Below are 25037 nucleotides of genomic sequence, written 5' to 3'. Positions count from 1 at the left end.
ATGAAACTCAGTGGAAGATTGTAAAAGGACTGTGTCAATTTAAAATAAATCTATTTAATTACAAAGATTTTTAGTCTTAAACTAACTAATTAAGCTAAAACAGTAAAACCTTTTCACTTTATTCTACATTTTCCTTACCTTATTTCGGCTATATCGAACAGTGCCTTTTCGAGTATCTTCTGAGACCAGGTCTGTAAATATCCAGCCAACCTTAATAAAAGAGAAAAATGTACATCTTTTTGTATGTCCCTCTGAAAAAGAAGAATCTTATTTTACCAATCCACAATGTTTTGGGGGCTTGTACCCATTTAATCCAGGAAGGCTATGAATTTTTTCAACATAAAACTCTTCTATGCAAGCTGACTTTCTGTCAGGAAACATTGGTGTATCACTAAGAATTCACCTGTGAGTAGAACTTTTCTTTGAATTATCTCTTTGGTCACCAAAGAATTCTGTCCATAGTTTCCTGAATCAGAATCTTTTCATTGGACTCAACTCTCACATTAGAAGATTTGGGTTTATTCATTTCAGTTCATCCACTCTTACTGTCAGATTCTGCCTTCATGTCTCTTCTTCACTCTCTTCATTTTGGAAATCAAATATATTCTTTTCAAAGATCCACCCTTTGCCTATGCCTACCAAGAGCTTGGGATACTGTGGAGCTGAAAGGGAAAAATGGAAGCAAGTGTCCCTCTGTTGTGGAATGATTTCTTCCCCTTCTAACAATGGAGTTAGCCACAAAGCAGAACAAATGATTACATTTCCCCTGGAGGAATAAGAAATAGACAAAGGATTGGTGTATGTCAAGGTGGTTTAGAGGGCCAATGGGACAGAAGTGTGGAAGGAGAGTTAATGATTGCAATCAAGGTACACTAACAGCAAGAGTAAGGGTCTCTTGAGCAGCTGCAGTGGGGTAAAAGAGGTTGGGCATGGAGCCTGAAAAGCTCTAGGGTGCATTTTAGGACTTGGCATAAGAAAGGAGTGGTCTGGGAATAAATGAGACTGAGAATCTGGGTAGCAATAATGGGGTGAAGTGCACTTTAGAACTTGGCATGAAAGCATGAGAGTGAGGTTGAGAAAGTGAACGGCTGCAGCATACACTGGGTATGAAGAGGGTGGACCAAGAATTTAGGCTTTGCATGGGAGTAGAGCTTGTGACCTGGATGCTAATAATCTGCACACACCTTTAGAGCAAGGAGTAATTGAAGATTAGATTCTGTTGTGCTTAAAATATCTGAATCACTGGCATCTGAGTTGCCTCATTTGTTTTAGAAGGAGCTTGCCTCAGGTGCCATGGAATCAAAAAAGACTGAGAAAAAATAACAGTATCTCATACATTTAAATAAAGCTTTACAGTTTACAAAGCACTTCCTCCAAAACAACCATGTGAAGTAGGTAGTGTAAACAGGATCATCCATATAATTATCTCAATTTTACAAAGGAGGAAACTGAGGCACAGATAATTGACAAGATCACACAGCCAGTAAGTGACTTGGTCATGATTTCAACTGTTTGCACTTTGCCATGTTGCTTTATCCTTGCCAAGAGAGAGGTTATCAAAGTTTCTATCTTCTAATGGGAAGTTAATCATGAGGTCCAATAACTCAATTAGCCTCTTCAACCAACCTGAAAGGACAACTGAAAGAGTCTCCCTCAAGAACACAGAATTTTAGTACAAAGGTTGGTACAATAGGTTTGAAATCATTTTAAGTTTTCTCCCCTAAATTCATAGGGAACCAAATTTCCATTACCAGCTAGATTGACCAAAAAATATGAAGAGTTAAAATATGACTTAACTAGATCACAAGCTCATAAGACCTAAAAAACGGAAGAGATTACTAAGGACATCAGGTCCAACCCCCTCATTTTACAGATGAAGAAACTGAGGCCCAGAAAGGTATTAGACAAACAAGATTAACAAAACCAAAGGGAAAATTCTTCTCTGTTTTCACTTTTGACTGTTCTAAGTAAAATAATAAAAGACTTGTCTTCTCACACTTCTAATTTGCAAACAGAAAATTCAATGACAACTGAAGACAAATTGGGCCTAGAACCACAGGGAAAAGAAAATGAACAATTTAGTGGGTTTTGAATCGTTGAGAGTACTAATACCTCCAAAAATATACACAAAGCCTACAGAAAAGAGAAACCAGGACAGGAAACTGTATCAGAGTAGCAATGCCAAAAGAAATACTCCAGAAAAAAACTCCTGCCAGCAAAAGAAAAGAAAGGGTCTTCCTTCTATTGCTCTTTAATGTAACCCTCAAGAAAGGTGGCTGATGACTTAAAGTACAACAGCCCTGACATTTGGATCTTTTTATGCTCAGGGAAATGTTCCCATTTCACTTTAAGGCCAAAAAACATAAAAGTTATTGGTGCCCAATAAACACAAATGAGGCTTCAAAATGTGTCAGGTCTGCAACTGACCTTGTGCAGCTGGGGAGAATTGATCCCAGATGAGGCTAAATCCCCTCCTGCCTGCCATTCACCCAATACAATACCCTAATATTACTTCCTGCAAAAACTCAGACTAGCAAATAGAAGACTCCAGTACCTTTCTTAGGCCAAGTTTGGCAGCAATCTCATCTACTACTTCAGCTTTGGGGTCTTCAAGGAGCTCCAGGCTGTTCTGTGTACCGATCTGTGGGAAAATTAGAAAGAGAATATATACTGTAGAGTAACCAGAATCATGGGTATCCTCTTCACTCTCATCCCATTCCTTCTTAGGATGCACAAAGCTGCAAATATGCTGAAAAGGAGAATTGTCCAGGCAGAAAAAGAACTCTAAGCAACCAACTGAAAATATAGCCAAATTCTCTTGAGCTTTCCCAAATCTGCAAAAGAAAGCACAAAGCTTTGCTGAGAAAGGAGGGGAAAAATTTTAAACAGAATGTCTATGTTAGTTTAAATTTAGGCTAACGATAAGTATACTGACACTAAAAATTAATGGAAAGTGTTCATCTTTTTCTCTTGAAAAAAGTAATTTTTTTCACCGTGCAGTACTGTTCCAAATAATGAGCTTGCTCAGTTCAGAAGCAACTGAAGCCAAGAGTAAGATTAAAGCCAGTGCGAGTGTTAAGACAGAAAACAAAAATAACCCGGGCAATCTTCAAAAATTATTTGTGTAGTTTATTAAAAGATAACATTTAGCTTAATGGGCATTATGACATTAAAAGGATAGTGAAAGGTAAGAGAATATAAAACATTATGTAGAAGAAGGAAAAAGAGATGACGTACAATCCAGAAGAATTCAAAAGAATTCACAAAATAAGGACCGTATTTATTATATCAGAGTAGCCAGGAGATTCAGTTCTGTAACAAATTAACTTACCCTCATGTGTTCTGTTTGAGTTTACTTATACGAAATGTAATACCTAAACATGATCAAAGAATATCAACTCTCTAATTTCCTTGTGTTCAATAAGTTTACTGAAGAACTTTAATCTTCACTTAAATGCAGTTTGTAGCTCATTAAGAATAAAATAAGTATCATACTTAGATAGAAGAGTTCCCAGTCGCAGGAATGGGAAGGCAAAATTAATCCCAAGACTGAGGCTTACTAATTGAATATATCCTTGTAAATTAGTCAAATTTTGGCAAACCAACAAAAGTACTGTTATGTTGGTCTGAATATACCCCATATGGAGATCATTAATACCTCTGGGGTACAGGTCAAATCAAGACTTTATTACAAATCTAGAGAAAAGTACTTGTTTAATGACATGTGGCAGCATGAGCTTCAACTCCTAATGAGCTCAAGGGTTGCTGAAGGTCAACTGTTCCAACATTCAGATCTCCAAATTAGAGACTTAATCATTCTATTCTATTAAGCTGGATTTGGGAAGAGTCATTTCAACTAGGCAAAAATTACAAGTAAATGTTCTGAAAACTACTATTCCTTTTAAAAGGCTGTCTTAAAAGTTTAATGAATGGTTTATGATACATATGTCTGGATGAATATTCTATAAATTTGGGATCTCTCATGTTTTTAGAAAGGCAGAATCTCATATACAATGAAAGAAAATAACCAAAGCTTATTAAGCAGGGTCTCCATTGCCACCTAGTGACTCTTTTGCAAAATGATGAATCATGAAAATTTTTTTAAAAAGACTCACAAATACGTCAAATACATTGTGGGATCTTATTTCAGCTTGAAAACAGATATATTATTAGACCAACGTGACACATACATGGCAACCAAAGACATTTCTGGTTTCAACTGGTGGCCACATACATACTGCAGTTAATAGTATACATTAACTATATTCTCTAGAAAATAATATTTCTGGATTTCCTGCTTAGGAAGTTCTGAATGATATGCTCTAAAAAAATCAGATTAAAAAGATAGGTAACATCTTAACAAGATCTGATATCCAGCATATCTTTTGCATCCACAAACAAGCTGAGGCCTAAGGAGCAAAAGGTCTGAAAACCATGTATCCTTTTCTCAACACACACACTGTACCTGTGTACAGCTGTCAAATCCTCAGCACCCCAATATTCTGACAAGCAATGAAGTCACTAGAAACAGAGCCCAATGTGCTATAGACATTTCCAGCTCCACTCCCAAGTTGAATGAATGTACATATCTTTGGACACTGTCTCTTATGAACGTGATTATTTGGTCTTAACTGAAATGGGGGGGAGGGTAAACGTACAAAAACTCAAATGAAGACTCTTGGTATAAAAATTTAGAAATGCTGACTGAAAATGGCTTCCAAACAGCCTTCAGGAATAGGAAATGCAGGTGAAATTTGATTTATTTTATAGTTCTAAAAAAAGATGACAATGAATTATCAAATCCTATAGGTTTTTGTTTGTTTGTTTGTACCTGAGGGGGTTCATAAATGGCAGCAACCTCAGCCCTAATGCCAAGAGGAATGTCTTTATGCTCTGTATATCGTCCATACAAGTACCCAAAATGCTGGTTCCCAGTCTTTCTCCAGAAGTCAAGGAAACGATCAGCAACCGTGTGATTCTCAAACATGATGTTGTCTACATGCCGATATTTCTGTGAAATAAATGGATCAGGTTCACCAGGATGACTCCATTCCGAGAGATTCATGAAAGCCATAGTACTGAATTATAATTTATTTTCCTAGATTAACCCATTCGTAACCATATTTCCTATGCATATTTTATGGAAAAGTATGACCAAAAATTAATATTAACTTTAAAATATTATTAATAAAACTAATAAATATCTGGAATGAAGATGTGCAAAAGGAAAGGATAGAAAAAAGTTTTATGTATCAGGGCTGCTTCAGGAACAGTGATGGAGCTAAAGATAATAAAACAGATCAATATACTTATTAAGTGTCTAAACCAAGATTAGCAGTAAAGGGTAAACTCTTACATGAAATCTTATGGGAATACTACCAACAAATTCATCTTAGAGCAAAGATTCTTAACCTTTTTTGTGTCACAGTCCCCTCTGGGAGTCTGGTGAAGCCTAGGGACCCTTCTCAAAATGTTTTAAAATACACAGGATTATAAAGGAAGTCAATTATATTCAAATAATCATTTTAAAAAAAATTTTTTAAGAGTTTATGGACCCCAAGTTTAGAACCTCTTTCTTAAAGGATTAGTTGTTGTTTTTTTTTAAACCCTTAACTTCTGTGTATTGGCTCCTAGGTGTTAAGAGTGGTAAGGGTGGGCAATGGGGGTCAAGTGACTTGCCCAGGGTCACACAGCTGGGAATTGTCTGAGGCCAGATTTGAACCTAGGATCTCCCATCTCTAGGCCTGACTCTCAATCCACTGAGCTACCCAGCTGCCCCAGGATTAGTTATTAAAATAGTAGCTTGAATAACTTTTTTTTTTAAACCCTTGTACTTCGGTGTATTGTCTCATAGGTGGAAGATTGGTAAGGGTGGGCAACGGGGGTCAAGTGACTTGCCCTGGGTCACACAGCTGGGAAGTGGCTGAGGCCGGGTTTGAACCTAGGACCTCCTGTCTCTAGGCCTGACTCTCACTCCACTGAGCTACCCAGCTGCCCCCGCTTGAATAACTTTTAAGGAAAATAAAATACACAGTGCTTAGGAAAGGGAAAAAAAGAAGGAAGAGGTCACTAGAAAGCCTAGTAGGGAAAGCAATGTAGGAGTATACTCTAGTTCAGGGTAAAGAATAAGCCCAGAATATTCTGATTAGCTTTACATTTGATTTTCATTCTTTACTATATCTATTCTCTAAAACTATAACCAAAACTTACTTTTGCTAAGAACTCAAGAGGCACCAACTAGGATGAGAGTGTTAAGAGTCTTATCTTAGAGGGAATCAAACTAGATGTATAGCCTGCTAGTCTTCCACATAGAGTACAGGGCAAAAACTGTTATTTTAGATATGAACAAGTTAGAAAGAACACTGTACTTACACCACACAAATAAAATGGAAAAACTACAGCCTGAGATTCTCCTCAAAAGCTGGAATTTCTCTGATATCCAATAATTTTGGAATAGTCAACAAACCAATCAATCACCAAATTCCTTTTGTGCTTATTACCTCTGCAGTAGATGCTTAAGAGACACTTTTCTGGAAGTCTTCTAACAACTCACCTGTCTGTTCAGTGTGATAGCACTTGGCTGGCACTTGGTACAAATGCCATTAGGCCATGGAAGATGTCCCTCACAACCAGATTTAATCTTGCAGCTGATATTCTCCAGGGCAACAAATTTCCCCCTAAATAAAAAGCAGCTTTAGTTAAATATCAAAATGTGGCCTGGGGAGAGCAGAGAAAGATGCAAAAGAATATGTTAAATACTTTATATCTCATGAACAGAATCCTCTCTAAGGAACTAAACATCTGGCAGGCAGGAGCAGGAAGCATGTGCTAAAAATTATTCTATTACAAATAGCTAAAATTCTAGCACATTTAAAAAATGAGCTTCTGTTCATTTGGATTCAACAGGGGAAAAAATTAGTTTTATCATAAAAACCTAATAATTTATTGCCATCACCTATATATTGTCACTGACTTCTATGATTATTTCCAAGAACATTGTTTGAAATCTACTTTTTTTTAATTAAAAATTTATTTTCCCCAAACTCTTACCTTCTGTCTTAGAAACAATATTGTGGTATTGGTAGAGGAGCAAGTAAGTGCTAGGCAGTGGAGGTTAAGTGGCTTGCCCAGGGTCACAGAGCCAGGAAGTATCTGAGGCCATATATTATCCCAGAACCTCTTGTCTCTAAGTCTGGTGTTCAATCCACTGAGTTACCTAGCTGCCCCCTCAACATTTACTTCTTTAGATATCCTATACTACCCTCTGAAAACTTTTCTGAAGCTGTTTTAATGAGTTTCATTAATTATCAACCTTTTGTGCTTTTATCCTAATACTTAGAAAATTATCCATCTTGAACATTCAAATGATCTAAGAAAAATACATAAATAACACTTGGAAAAATTATACCTTAGTTCATTTAACACAAACTTTTATTTGCTCAAACCAAAATTAGTATCAGAGACCCAGAAAGCAGGCATTATACACCTGGTTCTATCACTGACTAGTTTTTGTTGAATCTGGTCAAGTAACTTCATTACATGGTGCCAATCTTCCTAAGGGCAAAGTATTAAAAATACACAAGTGAACATGATGGTATGATTTTTATTTTCATAATCAATAATAAGCTAGCATATCAGCAACAGAGATATAAATGTACACTTTTGGACATGAAGCCCACTTCCAGATAATGTCATAATAAAGCCCTCACCTACTGCGATAATTTTTCATCATAAAGCCACTAATGGACTTAAATAAATAAATTCATGGTCCATCACATGAACTTGCCACTGCCCTTTCCTCTAAACAATAAAAGCCTTCCAAAATAAAAGTTCCACTAAGTAAATTCTTGTTCCTTCTTTTATTTTGACAATCTAAAGAGGTTTATATTCTGGTCTCCAAGAATAAGAGTGTGTGATTCTATTTTCCCTTCAAATTAGACTCAAAGAAAAAGTGTTCTAAAGATATCAATGGCTTGTCAGAGCAAAAACTACAATCAAATGGACCATATTTTCTACACTAAATGTTGCTGATTTGGGTTCAGTCACTGCCTAGTCTTGCTAAAAGACCAAGCAGAAATTCACTTGTTTGACATGGTGCCTCTCCAGCATACAAAAGAAAATTCCAGAGGCAATGTCTGAGATGGGTCAGATCAAAATGTTTTTAACTCTTTTCCTTTCTCAGCCTCTGCTTTCAAAGTTAGCTCAATTTTTGTCTAGGTTCTATTTTTATTCCCATTTTGCTGTCTAATTAATAAGGAAAAGTATTTCCAATACCCACTGCCAAAGTTCTATCATTATCACAACCAGATTTCCTCTGTAAGAACAGTAATTAAACTGGAAAAGAAACACTACAGTCAGAACAGAGGTAATAAAGGCTGAGAAACTCATGAGCCAAAATCGTCCTGAAATGGTTCTACAGCAGAATGGTTCTAGGTTGCACAAAACTCTGGTCTGTTCATCTAGTCCCTTTAGGCAGCACCCCCAAGAGCCTGATAGAGATCACTGAAATTCTCCACTAAGGCTCTCCAGTGGACATTATTTGGAGTTTTCTGAAGTACAGACATGGAAAGGGCCTTAAAGGTCATCAATACATTGTCATGTCACTGAGGCCCAGAGAGAGATTTTGTGATTCCTCCTGGGAGGCAAGGTTCAAACCCAGAGTCTTCCTGACTCCCAAATCCCATGCTGTCTCATAATGGCACAAGCCTCTTAGATACCTCCCCTGACCTTCAGAGCCACCCAGCACTGGTTAGCTAAGTGGTAATCATCTAACTTACCTCTCTCTTTTTTTTTCTTTTGAGCAAAACTAACAATTTGGGAGTTTCTTCCCATATGACAAACTAAATCAACTCATTCCTATACCTGGTGGCAATCATGAGGTGACTGCCAGCAATGCAAAAAGCCATTTCTTTCTGTTAAGACTGCAGTTACTCCAGGCTAATTGCTTACTTATCAGCCCCTCCGGTCAGTTTTCGAATGTAGGCATGGAAGGACATATGCTTCACAGGAGGTTCAAGATGGTTCAAGTAATCTTCATCAAATGGCTGCCAAAATGCAAATATTCAAGAGTCTGGTTATGCACCTGTCTGAGAACATGCTGGTTACTGAAAAACAAGCAAACTAAACTAGATTCAACTGCTCACAGAAAAATAACCTAACAGCATGTGCTCCCTCTGCAAGCTAAGCACTAGTGACATTAAAAAAAAAAAAAAAAAGTAGATGCTTTCTTTAATTTATCCTTTTATTCAAAACCCCAAAGATTTTCTCCTTGTATTTATATCTGCTCCATCAAAAAAGGCCTCAATTCAAGGAAGAAATTTACCAAAAAGTGCCTCAAGAAGTCAAGTAAGTCAATCCAGAAAATGAGGGTGGTCTTCCTATAAATTCAAGGCTCCTGGTTACCAGTCAGCATTATCATGGAAACTCTTAATCTCAACAGGGCAAATTGGTAGAAAAGATCCAAGATTCAGGGCAGAAGTAAATCAATAGAATGACAAGCATAAAAACTGACAAGCACAGCTTTGTGTCAGTTTTTTAAAAGGATTGGCTGGGGAGTCTACTGTAAATGGTGCCTCTTTATCACAGTAAAACAAATGCTTTAACCATACATAATCCACAGAGAAGGTCACTACCATAAATAAGGACTCAACCTCTTTCTGCAGCTCAAACTGGTGGGAATATGAAACCCAGGGCAATAAATACATTAAGTTCTTCAAATTGCTACTACTGACCAAGGAGAGATTTAAGGAAAAGTATGTATACAGTTATATGAAAGAGATCATCAACTAACACTAAAATATGCATGCATGTACATGTGCACATGCACACACACACACATGCGCGCACACACACACACACACACACACACACACACACACACACACACACATTCTCCCTCTCAAAAAAAATAAATTTCTTACCTCGAGAGGAACACAGTGCACACATTTTCCTAAGGGACCATGTCGGCAACTAGAAAGATGATAAACCAAAAAAATGAGCATAAATTAGATTGTTTTTCTGCTTCTGCCTACTAATATTTTACCAATTGAAAAAATATATATAACTTAATACATGATTATATAGAAAGTTTTAGATTAAGAATGCCTTTTTTCTGCTTTTCTAATTTATTAAAGATTTTTTTATCTTTTTAAAAATCACTTAAATTTCCTCTATATCTTTTTCTACTCTGGAAAAGTCATTCCTTAAAACAAAAAATTTTTTGAAAAAATAAATTCAAAGACAAAAATTCAGCAAAAAATCATGCTGGAAAAAAAAAATCAGACATTACAAACAACATTCTATACCAGTCTCTTACTACACAATTTTCTATTGATAACATGTTAAAGTTTAAAAAAAAAAGCCATATGCACAATTTCCAATTTGAAAAGATTTCCATATAAAGTTAACTGACTTTATTTCTTCCAAAAAACTACATTCAAGGTCTTTTGAAAAGATTTCCAATGAAGTTACAGGTAATAAAAGAAAAGCTCGTATTGGCTTCCTAGAAGGAAACCCAAATGGAGGACGAGTGCTGCTAATGGTTACAGCTGAGACTTGGATTAAAGCCAACTACAGCTGAGTACCACTTGTGGTTCTTTAAGAAATAAAAGTTGCTAATGCAGCATTTGAAATCCCAATGCTTCAATGTCAATACATCATACTGACAAAGTTATACAGTTAAAAAGAGTCATTACTACAGAGACTATTTTCTCTCAGAGATGTGCTCATATCTCTGAGCATAAACCAAGAGATTTCTGCTTGATCTCTTAAAAACAAAGACCCACCAAAAAAAAAACTCCTAAATATGTGTGAGTACATATACATTTTACATAATCATGTGATTTATATAAATATTCAAAGAATAAGTGATTTCTTGGGCAAGGAAAAACTAAGAGTGGAAGGCCCATCCTACTTATATGCTATTAAAAATCTGCTTGCTACAAATCTAAAGTATAGTTATAATTTTATGGCAAAAAATTCAGTTCTGCCCATTTCAAACTTTTCAAGCCTCATTTTGTTGCCTCAATGATTCAATGTAAGTTTTAAGAGATTGGAACTTAAGAATAATCATTCTTAAGGATTGACTTATAGCTGCTTCTTTTCCATGGTCATTTTTTCAAACTTTACAAATTTCTTCTGAAAATGCAGGTTAGAGAAATTTTGAGTCTCTGAGAGAAAACTAACCAGATGACTTGAGATGAGTTTATCTGAGAACTGATTTAGAAATTACTCCTCAAATTCAATACTTGATTTTTTTCATTAGACACTTATTAGATCCAGACTTATGCTTCATGTCTAATTTTATTGGTTATTGGCCCATATTGAACATGTGTGTGTACATACATACACACACAAGACACACACACACACATATAATCCCTATAATTCCCTCTATCATTTGTCTTGATTAAGATTGCTTAAATAAAAGAAATGAACTATTTGATCACACTCAACACTTACAGTTGTGGGTCTCGATTCCTGTAAATCTTCCCATCCTGCTTGCTAAGATATTGATCAATCTCATCTTCTACCACATTAGGAGCTCCCCAAGCACGTAATGCTTGTGTGGAAGAAGTTTCCATGTCAGATGAGGGTCCTGCAAGGCTCGAGGGAAACAGGAACAACAAATCCCCATGTCTATTCAAATAAAAAACATTAAATGCATGCTTTTATCAATAGTGGTTTAGTGAACTGTGTACAAGATCAAATGAATATGTAGAGGCCCCTAACATAAACAAATGATTTTATCAACTGTTATAATAAATGTTCAGTTTTCATTATGCTAGCATCCTCTTGTTTTATATGTTCCTTACCATAAAAAAGTAGCACTTTGTCATCTCTAATTGTGCTCCATTCCAAAAAAAAAAAATAGACAAATTTTCTATTATTTTCAATGTAAACAATTCTCTAGCACAGATTTGTATACCGCTGACCCCAAAAAAGACCTATTAACACTCTAAAGTCAAAGTGCTATAATCTTGGTACTAGATAAAAATTATCTTTGCTCAAACACTTTATTTTAATCATCCTAGGAGCTCCTGAGCCTCAAAGTTCTTTAGGTCTATAGAGATGAGGTAGTATGAAACTAGTATGAAACTGAGAAGACAAGCCATTTCTGCAAAGTATTCACTTTACCATCTACTTACCAATTATACTTGGCTTATATGTGTTTAGAACCAAAAACTTCATGGATTTGGGTTCAGAGGACTCTGGTTTGGATTATGTTTCTGCTGTCTGCCTATGTGACCTTGTGCAATCTAAATACAATGACTTTTCTACAAAATGAGATAATACCTACAGGATGGACCTGCTTTATAGTGCTGTTATAAGGGTCAAATGATGCAATGTAAGTAAAACATTTGGTAAACTTTAAGTCGGTTTACTATTATTATTTTCACTATTATTATTATTACTATTATTATTATTATTATTATTGTTATAGTATTATTAATTCTCATCTCCTTTGCTCTACCATAGATTATTATTTTTTCTATTCTCTCCAATATCATAATGCCAGAACAGGATAAAAGATGATCTACCTTCTGAAAGATGGTTCTTAAGATACTACCAGGAGCACAAACATTTCTAATAATAGAAATACATATATTGGCTCTCCATCACCTCCAGGATCTTATATAAAATTGTCTGTCTGACATTTAAAGCCCTCCACAATCTGGCCTCTTCTTGTCTTTCCCATGAACTCCACAATCCAGACACTGGCCACCTGGCTGTTCCTCACCTCCAAGTGTCACTGCACTAGCTATCTATCATGCTGAAAATGTTCTCTTCACCTCTAACTTTGAAATGCCCTGGCTTCCTTCAAGACTTAGTTCAAATCCCACACTCTTCAAAAGGCCTTTCCTGGGCCTCCCACTGCTAGTGTTTTCCTTCAGATTACCTTTCATCTATTTTGTACATATCTTGTTTGTACATAGTTGTTTGCCTGTTGTCCCTCTCGATAGAGTTTGAGTACCTTGAGGGCAGCATTTTCACTTTATTTTGTATATGTGGCATATAATAAATGCTTAACAAATGCTTGTTGAGTTAACTGATATATTAATTCCAGGAAACACATAGGCAAATATTATGAGGGAGCAACTAGTTCCATTAGAATAGGCTTAAGCAAGTAAATAAAGCCAGGGCAGCTAGGTGACTCTGTGGATAGATCCAGACCTGGAGTCATTAGCATCTGAATTCAAATTTGACCTCAGATACTGCCTAGCCATGTGACCCTGGACAAGTCACTTAACCCTAATTGCCTAGCCCTTACCAGACTTCTGCCTTGGAAAGGATACTTAACAAAAATTCTAAGATAGAAGGTAAAGAGTTTTTTTTGTTTCATTTTATTTTTTAATTTAAAATGTGTGTGTGTGTGTGTGTGTGTGTGTGTGTGTGTGTGTGTGTGTGTGTGTGTGTGTGTGTGTGTGTGTGTCCCCCAGTAAGAAACTGATGCTCAGGAAAATTAGTGCCACTAAGACTCTTATCTTGGATTACTGCTAACTATACAATTTGCACTCTAACAACTGGCCAAACAGCAGATTCTTGCAATGTTATAATGAAGTTTCCTGATAAATTAATAACATGAAAAAAGACATTGGTCAGAGTAATGTTATATGTAAGATCAATCAAAAAACGCTTATTAAGTGCCAGGAACTGTACTAAGCTCTAGAGATGTCTACAATTTACACTAAACTTATGTGTTTCTCATACTAAGTTTAGTACTTTAAAAGCCTTATAAAGATCTTAATGCTCATTAAAGAACATCTGCTTCTTGAGAGACTAGACCCATATTTTGTTTGCTGAGTAGCAACACCAAACATACACCCGAGAGCCACAGAATTAATGCCATGGAGTGCTCTTCGGAGGAAATCCCTGGAGTCCCATAGTGCTGTGAAACTGTACTAATAATTTAAGGGTCCTGCAGACTGCAAACGTGATTAGGGAACACCCAGAAAACTTAAGAGAGCAACAGTGAAATTTAAGAGGGAGTTTTTAGGTATTTATAGATATATATTTAAAGTGTGGCCGCCAGCAATCAAAATATTCAGATTGATTCCATAATTAAATAGACCCAAGTCAGGATCGGGTTTAAGGTAGTTTATTTACAATTAGGAAGGTAAAAGGTAGGGAAATAGAGAGAGGGAGAGGCTAGTCCAGGCCTGCAGAGGCCTGGACGGAGAGAGAAGGTTAAAAGGCTAATAACCTAAGTTACCCATGTGACAATTCAGAGTGGAAGCAGCCTGAGGTCTCAGCCAAGATGCTTCAGCACCAAGTTCAAAGCGGGAACTGCCTCACCAGGAAGTAACCAACATACTTGAAGAGAGAGTGTCTCTCCTCACTTCCTGTGGGTCCACCTCTAATTCAAGTGGACAAATGGCAGCCTCTACACTGATTTGGACTGCCCAAAGGGCAGTCCCTTGTTCTTAATTTGTTACTTATTGTCACGTGTAGGTAACTCATCTCCCCTCCCCACTAAGGGAGGTAGGGATGATATCATCTCTATGCCTAGGGTAAGTAGAGTTTTGACTATGAATGGGCTAGAGCTAATTCTATTTACACAGAAATAAAAGAGGGGGAGAGAAGAGCAGGAGTCCCCATTAGCACTGGTGCCTGGCTATAAAGAGAAGCAACAAATTCAAGAGGATTCTGCCATCTGAGAATAAAAACAGTAACCTGTGGGGAAACCATATCTTTGGCATTCATGTACAATGGAGATCTTCAGGTATAAAGTTAATTGACTTGATTTCTTCCCAAAGAACTATGTTCAAGGTCTTTTGTTCTTAAGAAGCTGAATGTGCAGCTTATCCAATCTCAGTACACTTAAGCTACAAATCTTTCCCTCAATGACATACTTCTCAGAATACTGCAAGTCAATCAAATCTAGCTCAAGAATAACTGCAGACTCAGTTTGACTGCTTAACACCTTGCAAGAAATATGACAGCCCATATATTGGTCTGTAAATAGGAAATCATCTAGACTACTTTGGCGAGATAAGTTACAAATGAATCTAGCTCACGCAGACAACACTGGCCACATAAAATTCTCCCCATTGAGTACTTACTTAATTTTTAACAGGTTAAGAGATTTGTTTGGTGATGCTGTTATCTCTCCTGTCTTGTTTCTATTGATGTAAACTGAGAAACCATTATTCTGGAAGCCAAACTCCTTTGCAACCTAAAACAAATCCAAAACAACAAAGGTATAAACATATATATATGTATAAATACACACACACACACCACATGAGAACACACCCAGATTTTCTAAATTCTTAGGTTCAGAAAATACTGCATTTATTGGGATCATTGATCATTATTTTGCTAACTTTTGAGTAATTAAAAAAAAATTCCCTCTGAAATACGGGTGGCACTTTCTACATATATGCTGCTCACTCCAAAATCAATTAGAGAAAAGAAACTAAGTTTGAAAGAAGCCTATCTCCTGTACAAGCATGCAGATTGTCAAAGAAAATATGGTAAAATAATAACAATTAAATTAATGAAAATATAAAGGAATAGATAAAATCACAATTTGATTCAATATTTATAAAGTATCCATTATATACAAAGTAGATGAATAAAATAGTTTCTATCCTCAAATAACTTATAATTTAACAAGGAAGATAAGACAATACAAATTAGAATATAAGTGCACAGAGAGGTCAAATAATGATCATACTTCAATATTTCAAGTGTTCATGATTTAATTAGTGCAGGTACTTCCACTACAAAAAAAAATCTCAATCTTCTGCTTGTTAATAGACAATCTTTACTAATCTGCCACCTACTCTTCCATGCCCACTCCCAAAAAAAAATCTCCTGGTAATGAGTTTCTCTAAATTCTGCTAAATTGGTCCTTTGATACCAGACCTACAATCCACTGCCAAGCTCCCATTTGAATCCATTCAGCTTGGTAGGGCCTGCCAAAGTTTACGATTTGCTGGCAGTCTTCAAGAATCCACGGTCACCTTCAACCATGATGAGGTATTAGAATAAGACTTTACTAGAGAAAGAGTAATAATAATCATAATTCCTGCTTTAATAGTGTCTTACAGAGTGCTTTCTGAACTGCTACGAGAATTACAAGGAAAATATTTTTAAACTAGGGGGCAGTGTTGGGTAAAAAAATCATGGAAGGCTTCCTGATGGAGGCAGTCAGTACTGGGTCTGACTAAGTCAGCTCAGGCTGGATCTCAAGGGATGAGAATTATTTCAACAGGAACAGATGAGAAACAGGGAAGGAGAAATACATTCCAAGTACAGAGCAAAGGCATAAAGAAGTGGGACAAGTTCAAGGGAATTATGAATAGTCCAATTTAGATAGATCATGAAAAACATAATGAGGAGTGCTGTCAGAAAAAGCTGGAAAGGAAGATGGGTGCCAGACTTTGGTGGGTCCTGGTTGTAAAGCTCATAGAGTTGTAGTTTATTCAATAGACAACAGAAAACCATGAAAGGTTTTTTTGGTGGTAAAGGTAAATGATCAAAGTTGTACATTAGGAAGATTAGTTTGGCAGTCATTTGCAGAATGGACTAGAGCAAAGAGACACTAAAGGAAGGAAAACATCTTAGCATTCCTTTCTCATTTTGTATTTTAAAAACAAGTTTGTAAAGATGAACTTGTTTTTTCCATTTTAAAATTCTACTTTTAATGTAGCTGGATACATTAGTAGTAAAAAACAAAAATCTTAGTCAAAAATAGATAATGAAATTTGATTTTTTTTTAAGAATAAAAACAATTTTAATGTAAAGAACATCTTGTACGTTGATTACAAATAGTTGCCCTAAAGATATATAGCAGATGCACAAGAATCACATTTTGTTTTTCAAATGGTCACCTCTACACCAGCTCCTTACTTTACTTTTAAAAACAACTTTCAACAAAGAGAGGGAAGTCAAAGGTAAACAATATCAGGAATGTGGTAGAAGAGATTAATGAATTGAGTGGAAGAGCTGAATAAATAACCCCTAAGATCTCTACAAGTCTATGAAATATATTAAAAAAAAATTGTTTTAAATCACAGTTGGAAAAATCAAATTCTCAAGGTGAAACAAAGTAAAAAATTAAACTAGTTATCAAATGTTATCAAGTATGATGCTATTAAGGACTAGATGACAAGACATTTATATTAATCAATGAGATTATTTATAAAATGGTGACACAGATAGAATAGGAAGAGTTAATAATACTTACTACCCTTACTTTTCTTAAGGCAATTTTTTTGAAGGGACAGGATGGGATGCACTTTAAAAGCACGTTTCAGACCAGTTCTGCCTTTATTTTTATGAATAACTCTGGGAAATTTCACCTGGCCAATGGGTGCTCTATGATGGTCTGCTGAAGAGAGTAGAAACAACAATGCTCACAAATCACATCCCATCAATATAATCCCTCCAGACTATCAACATCTGGGGCTGTTATGTATGCAATCTCATCAAGAAAGGCAAGATGCAACATAAACTGCTAGGAGGGAAGTATTGGGATCAATACTTGATCAAGAATCAAGCTCTTCTGCTAGCAAATCAAAGGCAGAACTCAAAGGTCTGTCTTCTAGTTTTCCCCAAGAAAAATAAAGCAAATGTTGATGTTTTTTGTTTCACAGTACTTGATAATTCTGTTTCTAAAACTGAACATCAAAACCTCTAGCAAGTAAGAGTCACATCTTAGAATGCTTGTAGCAATCTTATGACCTCAAAAATTCCAAGTGAAGAAGAATTAATTCAATGTATTCCTCATATTTCTAGTTCATATTCTCCCTTACAACCCTTTTAATTAAGTCACTTTACTTCAGTTCAATCTTTTATCTCACTCATATAGTCTATGAAGAGATCTTACACAGAGCACCAGTATCATCTCACACTTCTAAAAATTGCTAGTGTCTATTACTCAAGTTAAAAAAGCAAAAAGGAATTTAAAAATTTTCCAAGACTCCTTAGAGCCTTATAGTTACTATTTTATGGCCTTTTTTATTCATACTGTTTATATATTCAAACTGCTTATACCATGTGAGTAGGCAATAAAGAGCATCATCAACAAAGAGAAATAGTTTTAAGTTAAGTATCTTACTTTTGAAAAATGTTTAATAGTTTCTCACCAGCAATTTGTCTTCAAAGGTCCCAAGGGTCAACCAGTTTTACTACAAACCCAACCCCAAGATCTTATAGAATACTGACCCAACTACAACTCAAGAGTGGGGGAGAAGTGAGTGAGGAGAAATGGGGAAGTTTGGGGTCAGGGTAGGGAGGTGGACAGCTAGGGGAAAAAGATAAACTGCTGAAAGGTAAACTCCAAAAATCACAAATACCTTTTTCAAAAATGTTGCAGCTGTTTCTCTCTTTGTTGCAGTGATCCGCTTCACCCCCTCTGGTGACTGGACACGGATTATCTGTTAAAAATGAAACAAAAAGGAGTTACTGAGAAGAAACATAAAGTTTCTATGTCAGGTCCCATTATCTGGTTGAGACAAAAATGACAGTAGCTTTTCAGCACTAAAACAAAGCCTGTCACAGAAACTTCAGAAGTCATGGATCATACTTTTTTTTCCCCTTCTCAATACCAAATCAATTCTTTCTAGAAGATAAAATGGTGAAAAGAAAGATTTGCAATCATCATCAGGTAAAGTCATGTTATCTAAAAGCATAGCCCTGACTTGCAAATTTAAGATTATTTTGAAAAGAGCAATGATTTTATGTTCCGTGCTGAATAACACAGCTTGCATTTTAGGAATTATAAAAGACTAGATCTGGGACAGTGGGATTATTTTTATCCTGAGCCTTTGAGATTTATTAATGAAAGAAAACACGTATCATCACTGAAAAAAGATTCAAAGTCCTAAAACAGAATTCACTTGATTCTGGAATCCTTCCACAAAAGCACTGACCTGTAGTACAAGAAATCAAACTACCACTAATCCTTGGTAATCAGTGCAAAAGAATTAAGAAATACAGTCCTGTGCCATAATAGAGAAAACAATGCATTTTTATTGGAGTAGAAGCCTATTATTTCACTAGTATAGGGAATCTCCAAAGAGAAAACTCCCTCTCCAATGTAGACAACTTAGTTTTAGGGAGTTGACTGGGGCACTGAAAGATTGGGTGATTTGCCCAGGGTCACATAACCAATAAATGGCAGAGGTAGCACTTGAGCTCACATCTTCTGAGCTATATTCACTTAGCACACTGCCTCTATACTTTTTATATCAAGCCTAAAAAATCAGGTACAGGGTAGGTTGGGAAGTATATATGTTTGTCCACTGACAGAGGTCATCCCTTTCTAAAAGGATTAAAATTTTTCATTTGAATCAGCTATTGTGCTTCATTCAAAGAGTGCTGTTGAAAGAGAAGGACAATATTGTGGAAAAATAAATGCTGTTTTAACCATATGAAGAACAGAAACTGTCCATGTAACAACAGATTGCCAGAAAGTACTTCGCCTATGGTTATTTTTCTCAGCATTTACTGAAGTGTTTATTACAAAAAGTACAAACTCCTTTGAGAAATGTATGATCTGTTAAAAATCATTTCCACTATTACATGGCAAAGCAACCCACTGGCTCATGACTCTCTAAACTTGACACATTCTGGGATGGAATTCATCAAGACTAATTCATGTCCTCCTAAAACAAAGGATCACAGGATTTGGCATAGGAAGGAATCCTAAAGATCTAATCTAACTCCTCACTCTGGACTTAGAGAATTGAAATGACCTTTTTTTCAAGGTTACAGATAAGTAGAAGACTCAATTCAAATTCAAGTCCTGATTCCAAGTGCAGGGCTCATTATACTATAACAGTGGTATGTCTTTTTTGTCTAATAAAACAAAAACTTTTGTCTGAAAAATTTGTCATCAATTTATAGGTTTAAAGCAGTTTATTTCTGTGTACATTCCATTCATTAAAAGTTTAGAAAAAAATTAAGTTTGCCTGCTTATTCCTAAACCCTTTTAATTTTTAGATTGTCCATCTTACATATAAATTCAGATTTCTGTAATGTCTCCACATTTAAAAGTAATATTTCAAAGTAAAGCATATACATATTTATAAAAACATTTCCATTAATATTTGAATCTTCTATCTCTAAAAACCAAGATTTAGCTAGAAAAACTATTCAGCTGCTTGCTGTCCTACAATAATTAGGAATATTAAAATTAAATCAATTCTGCTTAAAAAACACAAGGTAATTTATTTCTTCTCTAAGAGACTGAATCCCAGATTTCTAAAATAGTTCCTCAAACTAAAGAAATTATTCTGATTTGATTATCTTAAACAGTATCTACTGCCAAACCAATCTCAAGTTTTCTGGCAACAAAAGACAAAACTAATTTATACTAGTTCTAGTAAATATAGACTTGAGTGTATAACTACATTTTGTATTAACTACAAAATTTCTCCAACTATAAAACAGGAATAACTACAATCCCCAACTTCACAGAAACAATGTTTTGAATCAATATTCTTGGGGGTTCAACTTTTTTTTGGGGGGGGTCACATATCCTTTCAGCAATATGATGAAGCCTATGTATCCTTTCTCAGAATAATATCTAGATGATCTCAAAAATACTCAATATCTAAATTCAATTTTTCCCCAAAAAGATTAATGTATTTCAAAAATGTCGTATGTGGTTAGTTGTCTTTTTCTCGCTATCACTAGACTTAAGAACTCTGAAACAAGATCTGCCCACTCTTACCCCAAATGGTCTGAAGGGTTTAAGTTTTACTGTAAATAGAAGGTAATGCAGCTTTGAACGACCAACAATCCCTAACCAATTTCTAGCTCCAAGTCACTTTATTTTTGCCACCTTTTTTATTTCTGCAACCTTACATTTAAAAGCACGGATATTTTCTTTTCAATTTTTTTCTTATATCATTCCTTCCCTCCCTCCCTCCCTCAAGATAGAAACACCAGTGAATCTGGTGCCATAAAACATAAACTTAAATAGTGGCAGTATTGTTTAGTGAAAAGTCTAGAACCAAGAAGTTTGGCTCAACATAGAGATATCTAGGGAGTGCCGGCTTCACCCTGAAGAGTTGCCCAAACAGCAGGTGCAAGAAGAGCCATCCCCAAGCCCAGCCATCACTCATCACTCCACAGCTACTTCCCTTCTCATTCTTTACCACCAAAATGTTACTGCCCCAAATCATCCCTTCTAATCTTTCTGAAACATTCGTTTCTTTGTTAAAGCACTTAAAACTTATCGCAGCCTACGAAACAATCACTTTCTATGTTTTTTGATAAAGATTTGATTTTGCTTCAAGGTATTAAGGGGCGGTGAAGTCTGATTTCCTTAGCACAAGTCAAGAAAAGAAAATTAAATTTCTTTTGCCACATTCCTTTTAGACAAGCATTTAGCAAGCTTTTCTTGAAAAATTTTTTAAATGTAACATTGCTAGACTTTTGTCCTGAACCTCCTCTGGAGAGGAGGGAGTTTTTTCTGTGGTGTCCTTATTTGTGGCTACTCTAGTCCTTGGAATTTATAAGAAAGAAAAGGGGGTGGGGGAAGAGGGGCAGAAAGGAGAAAAAGGGAGGTGATGGAAGAGAGGGGGTTGGATTCCGGCCACTGCTCTGGAGTGTAGGGAAAGGGGGATCTCTCTCAATTTGGGACTTTTCCTTTCCCGGCCTCCAAAGTCGGGGTGTTCCCCAAGGCAGACTGACTCTCTTTAAGACCCTCTGAGACTACGTCCCAAGGAGGGCCGAGGTAAGTGCCCAGATGGCAGGGCCAGGAAGGGGGGACGCCGGAAGGCCCGAGTGCCAGGAGGCCAGGGAGACTTGGGTCCACGCCCCGCAGGCCTCGGCGGTGAAATCTGCTGCCTCATCTTGGAGGCGCCCCACTCGGCTCGCCCTCCCAGCCCGCACCGGCCGGCCCGCGGGGAACTGACTCACGATGCTCTCGGCCATGGCCGCTTCTGCCGTCTCCGGGCCCCGGCACCCGGCCCCCACCGCCACCGCCGCCGCCGCCCGCCGCCCCGAGTGGCCCGCAGCCGCAGCTCCGGTTCTAGCCTTGGCTCCGGCCTCACTCCTCCGACCGCTCCGCAGCCACGGCCGCCGCTCCAGCTCCGCCCGCCCGGCCGCAGCCTGAAGCCGACGTGCCGGTGCCACGCTCAACGCGCTCCCCTAGACACGCAGAGCCGGAAACAAGGTTCCGGCTTCCACCGCGGGAAGGTCCCAGACGCCACCCCTCCCCCGCCACCTTCCCACGTCTGCGCTTCTCTGGGTCCCTGGGAGCTGTCCTGAAACTTTCCCCTCCACCCCCCTCCAGACCCACTTCTACCCCCCAACGGTACTGCCCACATTAGGAAAGGCAACCCGAGGCTTGTCTCCTAGATAAAGTTTAGAAGATAAACCCCCTGTGGGCAAAAACGATTTCATTACAACCTAGAGCCTGGCTCTCAATAAATAATTGTTTTTATCTCGAGAAATTTACTGGGTAAAAAATGAAATTAAGGCATGTTCACAAGTATATTTCAAGACAGATCATGAGAGAGGCAGCTGGGTAGCTCAGTAGATTGAGAGCAAGGCCTAGAGACGGGAGTTCATAGATTCAAATCTGGTCCTCAGCCACTTCCTAACTGCGATCCTGGCCAAGTCACTTAACCCCCATTGCCCAGCCTTTACCACTCTTCTGCATTGGAACCAATACACAGTACTGATTCCAAGATGGAAGGTAAGGGTTTAAATAAGATTTAAAAAAACATAAAACATGATAACTGCATAAGAAAAATATAAAGTGCTTAGGAATTCAAAGAGGAAGTAATCAATCTTCCATTAAATGCCTACTATGTGCCAGGGACAAAGCTAAGCATACAATCTCTGCCCTCAAGAATTTTACAATATAATGGGTGGGGAGACGCCTCAAATATATACAAAGTAAACTATAGTGAGCATTTGTGGGCTTTGAATCAGAAAGACATCTTTAGGAGTTCAATTCCAGCCTCTTACTGGCTGTGTGACCCTGGTTAAGTCTCTTAACCCTCTTTGTCTCAGTTTCCTCATCTGTCAAATGAGCTGGAGAAGGAAATGGCAAACCACCCCAAATACCTTTGCCAAGAAAACCCCAAAATGGGGTCATAAAGAGCAGGACATGACTAAATAGCAACAAGCAGCTACATTACTAGATAAATAAAAAATCATTACAGTGCCAGGCCTAGAGTCAGGGAAACTCATATTCCTGAGTTCAAAGCTGGCCTCAGACACTTAATAGCTGTGACCCTGGTCAAGTCACTGTCAACTTGAATACATAAAACTACCTAAGTAGTAATTATAAAAGGGTCTTTAATGGACACAAGAAGATTATAATATAGGGTCCCTCACTGTACTAAAGTACTGGGATATCATTGAGAAATGGAGGAAATGGAGTATAAATATATTGGAGAGGCACAACCTTGAGAAGGGGTTACACAGGTTGTTTTAAATAACAACCAAAAGTCCATAGCCTGGGAACAGGTGATCAGAGGCAGGGAAAGATTGGGGAGGGGTATGTTTGCCCTCAAGCAATATTTGGCTCTGGGAACCATTGGAAGATATTCTGCAGCTAAATTCCACATCACTCAACCCTCTTTGCCTCAGCTTCTTGCAGGGTGGAATTCTAATGGGTGAAATTTTGGTGAAGAGAAAAACCAAATTTCTACTTTTTTTCTGTCTTCCTTAGGAGATGAAGGAGCTACTCTTTCCCAAATCCACTCCTAAGTCCCCAAAGGCATTAATTACTCCTCTAATTATCACCTTTTTCCTTTTCTTAATTGTTAGGGCTTAGGGTAGTGATGACAAACCTATGGAACAGACACCAAAGTTGGCACACAGAGCACAAGCCTTGCCCTCCCTCCTTACCCCCAGATTTCATTACTAGAAAAGCAGAGAGACTCTGGTGGAGCTGCTCCCCTCCCCCTCTCCATCATGCCAGACATCTTTTCACATCCTCACCCCTCTGCCCAGCAGCCCAGTGGAAGTACACAGTGGAGTAAGGTGGGCGACTCACAGGCATCAGAGCTGGAAGAGAGCAGAGCACTCAGGCCACTCTGCTCCCCTTTCCACACTCACTGAGGACATTCATCACTTCACCTGCCCCTCTGCCCAGCAGCCCAATAGGAGAGTTTTCTCCCTCCCCTGGGGTGGGGGTGGGGGTGGAGCAGCCCAGCATTCTGTCTCTAAAAAGTTCACCATCACTGGCTTAGGGAGGCATAAGGAGAGGAGGGGTCTTTAGCCTCTAGCCAGGAAGAAGAAAATTAGTCTGCCAGCCACCACCTCATCAGTGTTTCTTCCTATCATGTAAAAACGTTTATTCATAACTTAGTCTTCGATCAATTCATTTAGATTCCCTTATTCTTTTTCCTGCTTTGGGAAGAATTATAATATACATATATATTTTTTCTTTTGTTATCATTTTCTCTTTCTGAGGGTTTGAGACTAACCAAAGAGATTTTTATGACTATTATGTATGTGTATATATATGTAAAAAAAATTATATATATATATATACACATTAAAGTTGCCAAATCTAACTGTTAGCCATCCCTAGAGTGGTTTTTAATCCTTTCTACCCTCCACCCCCACCCTTTCAAAGGTCATACACTAGCGCCCAAGATACAATCAACAAATACATTGGTTGGGAGTAACTAGCTTCTTTATTTTTTTTTTTAATTTTTTTTTTTTAATTTTAAACCCTTAACTTCTATGTATTGACTTATAGGTGGAAGAATGGTAAGGGTAGGCAATGGGGGTCAAGTGACTTGCCCAGAGTCACACAGCTGGGAAGTGTCTGAGGCCAGATTTGAACCTAGGACCTCCCGTCTCTAGGTCTGGCTCTCAATCCACTGAGCTACCCAGCTGCCCCATAACTAGCTTCTTTAAAAGCAAATGACTGAAGGGCAGCTGGGTGGCTCAGTGGATTGAGAGCCAGGCCTAGAGACAGGAGTTCATAGTTTCAAATCTGGCCTCAGATACTTCCTAGCCAGGTGACCAGGCAAATTACTTAATTCCCATTGTCTAGCCCTTACTGCTCTTCTGCCTTGGAACCAATACAAAGTATTGATTCTAAGATTGAA

General features: G+C 37.5%; 1 protein-coding gene across 1 annotated transcript in view; it reads right to left on the bottom strand.

Annotated features, from left to right (window-relative positions):
• Window positions 1-21925, bottom strand: part of NPLOC4 (NPL4 homolog, ubiquitin recognition factor) — a 60765-nt gene extending 38840 nt beyond the window's left edge. The window contains exons 1-10 of the mRNA XM_044672747.1: window positions 21880-21925; window positions 18306-18386; window positions 15063-15175; window positions 11461-11637; window positions 9921-9969; window positions 8950-9044; window positions 6554-6677; window positions 4832-5011; window positions 2555-2641; window positions 139-210 (exon numbers count right to left, since the gene is read on the bottom strand). Coding sequence (XP_044528682.1) covers window positions 139-210; window positions 2555-2641; window positions 4832-5011; window positions 6554-6677; window positions 8950-9044; window positions 9921-9969; window positions 11461-11637; window positions 15063-15175; window positions 18306-18386; window positions 21880-21894 — 993 coding nt within the window. The 5' untranslated portion in view covers window positions 21895-21925. The remainder of the gene's footprint in view (window positions 1-138; window positions 211-2554; window positions 2642-4831; window positions 5012-6553; window positions 6678-8949; window positions 9045-9920; window positions 9970-11460; window positions 11638-15062; window positions 15176-18305; window positions 18387-21879) is intronic.
• Between the last annotated feature and the right edge of the window lie 3112 nt (window positions 21926-25037).

The sequence above is a fragment of the Gracilinanus agilis genome, chromosome 4, assembly GCF_016433145.1.
Source record: "Gracilinanus agilis isolate LMUSP501 chromosome 4, AgileGrace, whole genome shotgun sequence".
NCBI classification, from domain to species: Eukaryota; Metazoa; Chordata; class Mammalia; order Didelphimorphia; family Didelphidae; genus Gracilinanus; species Gracilinanus agilis.
The sequence above is the reverse complement of the archived record's forward strand: the minus strand, read 5'-3'. Positions and strand labels throughout refer to the sequence as shown.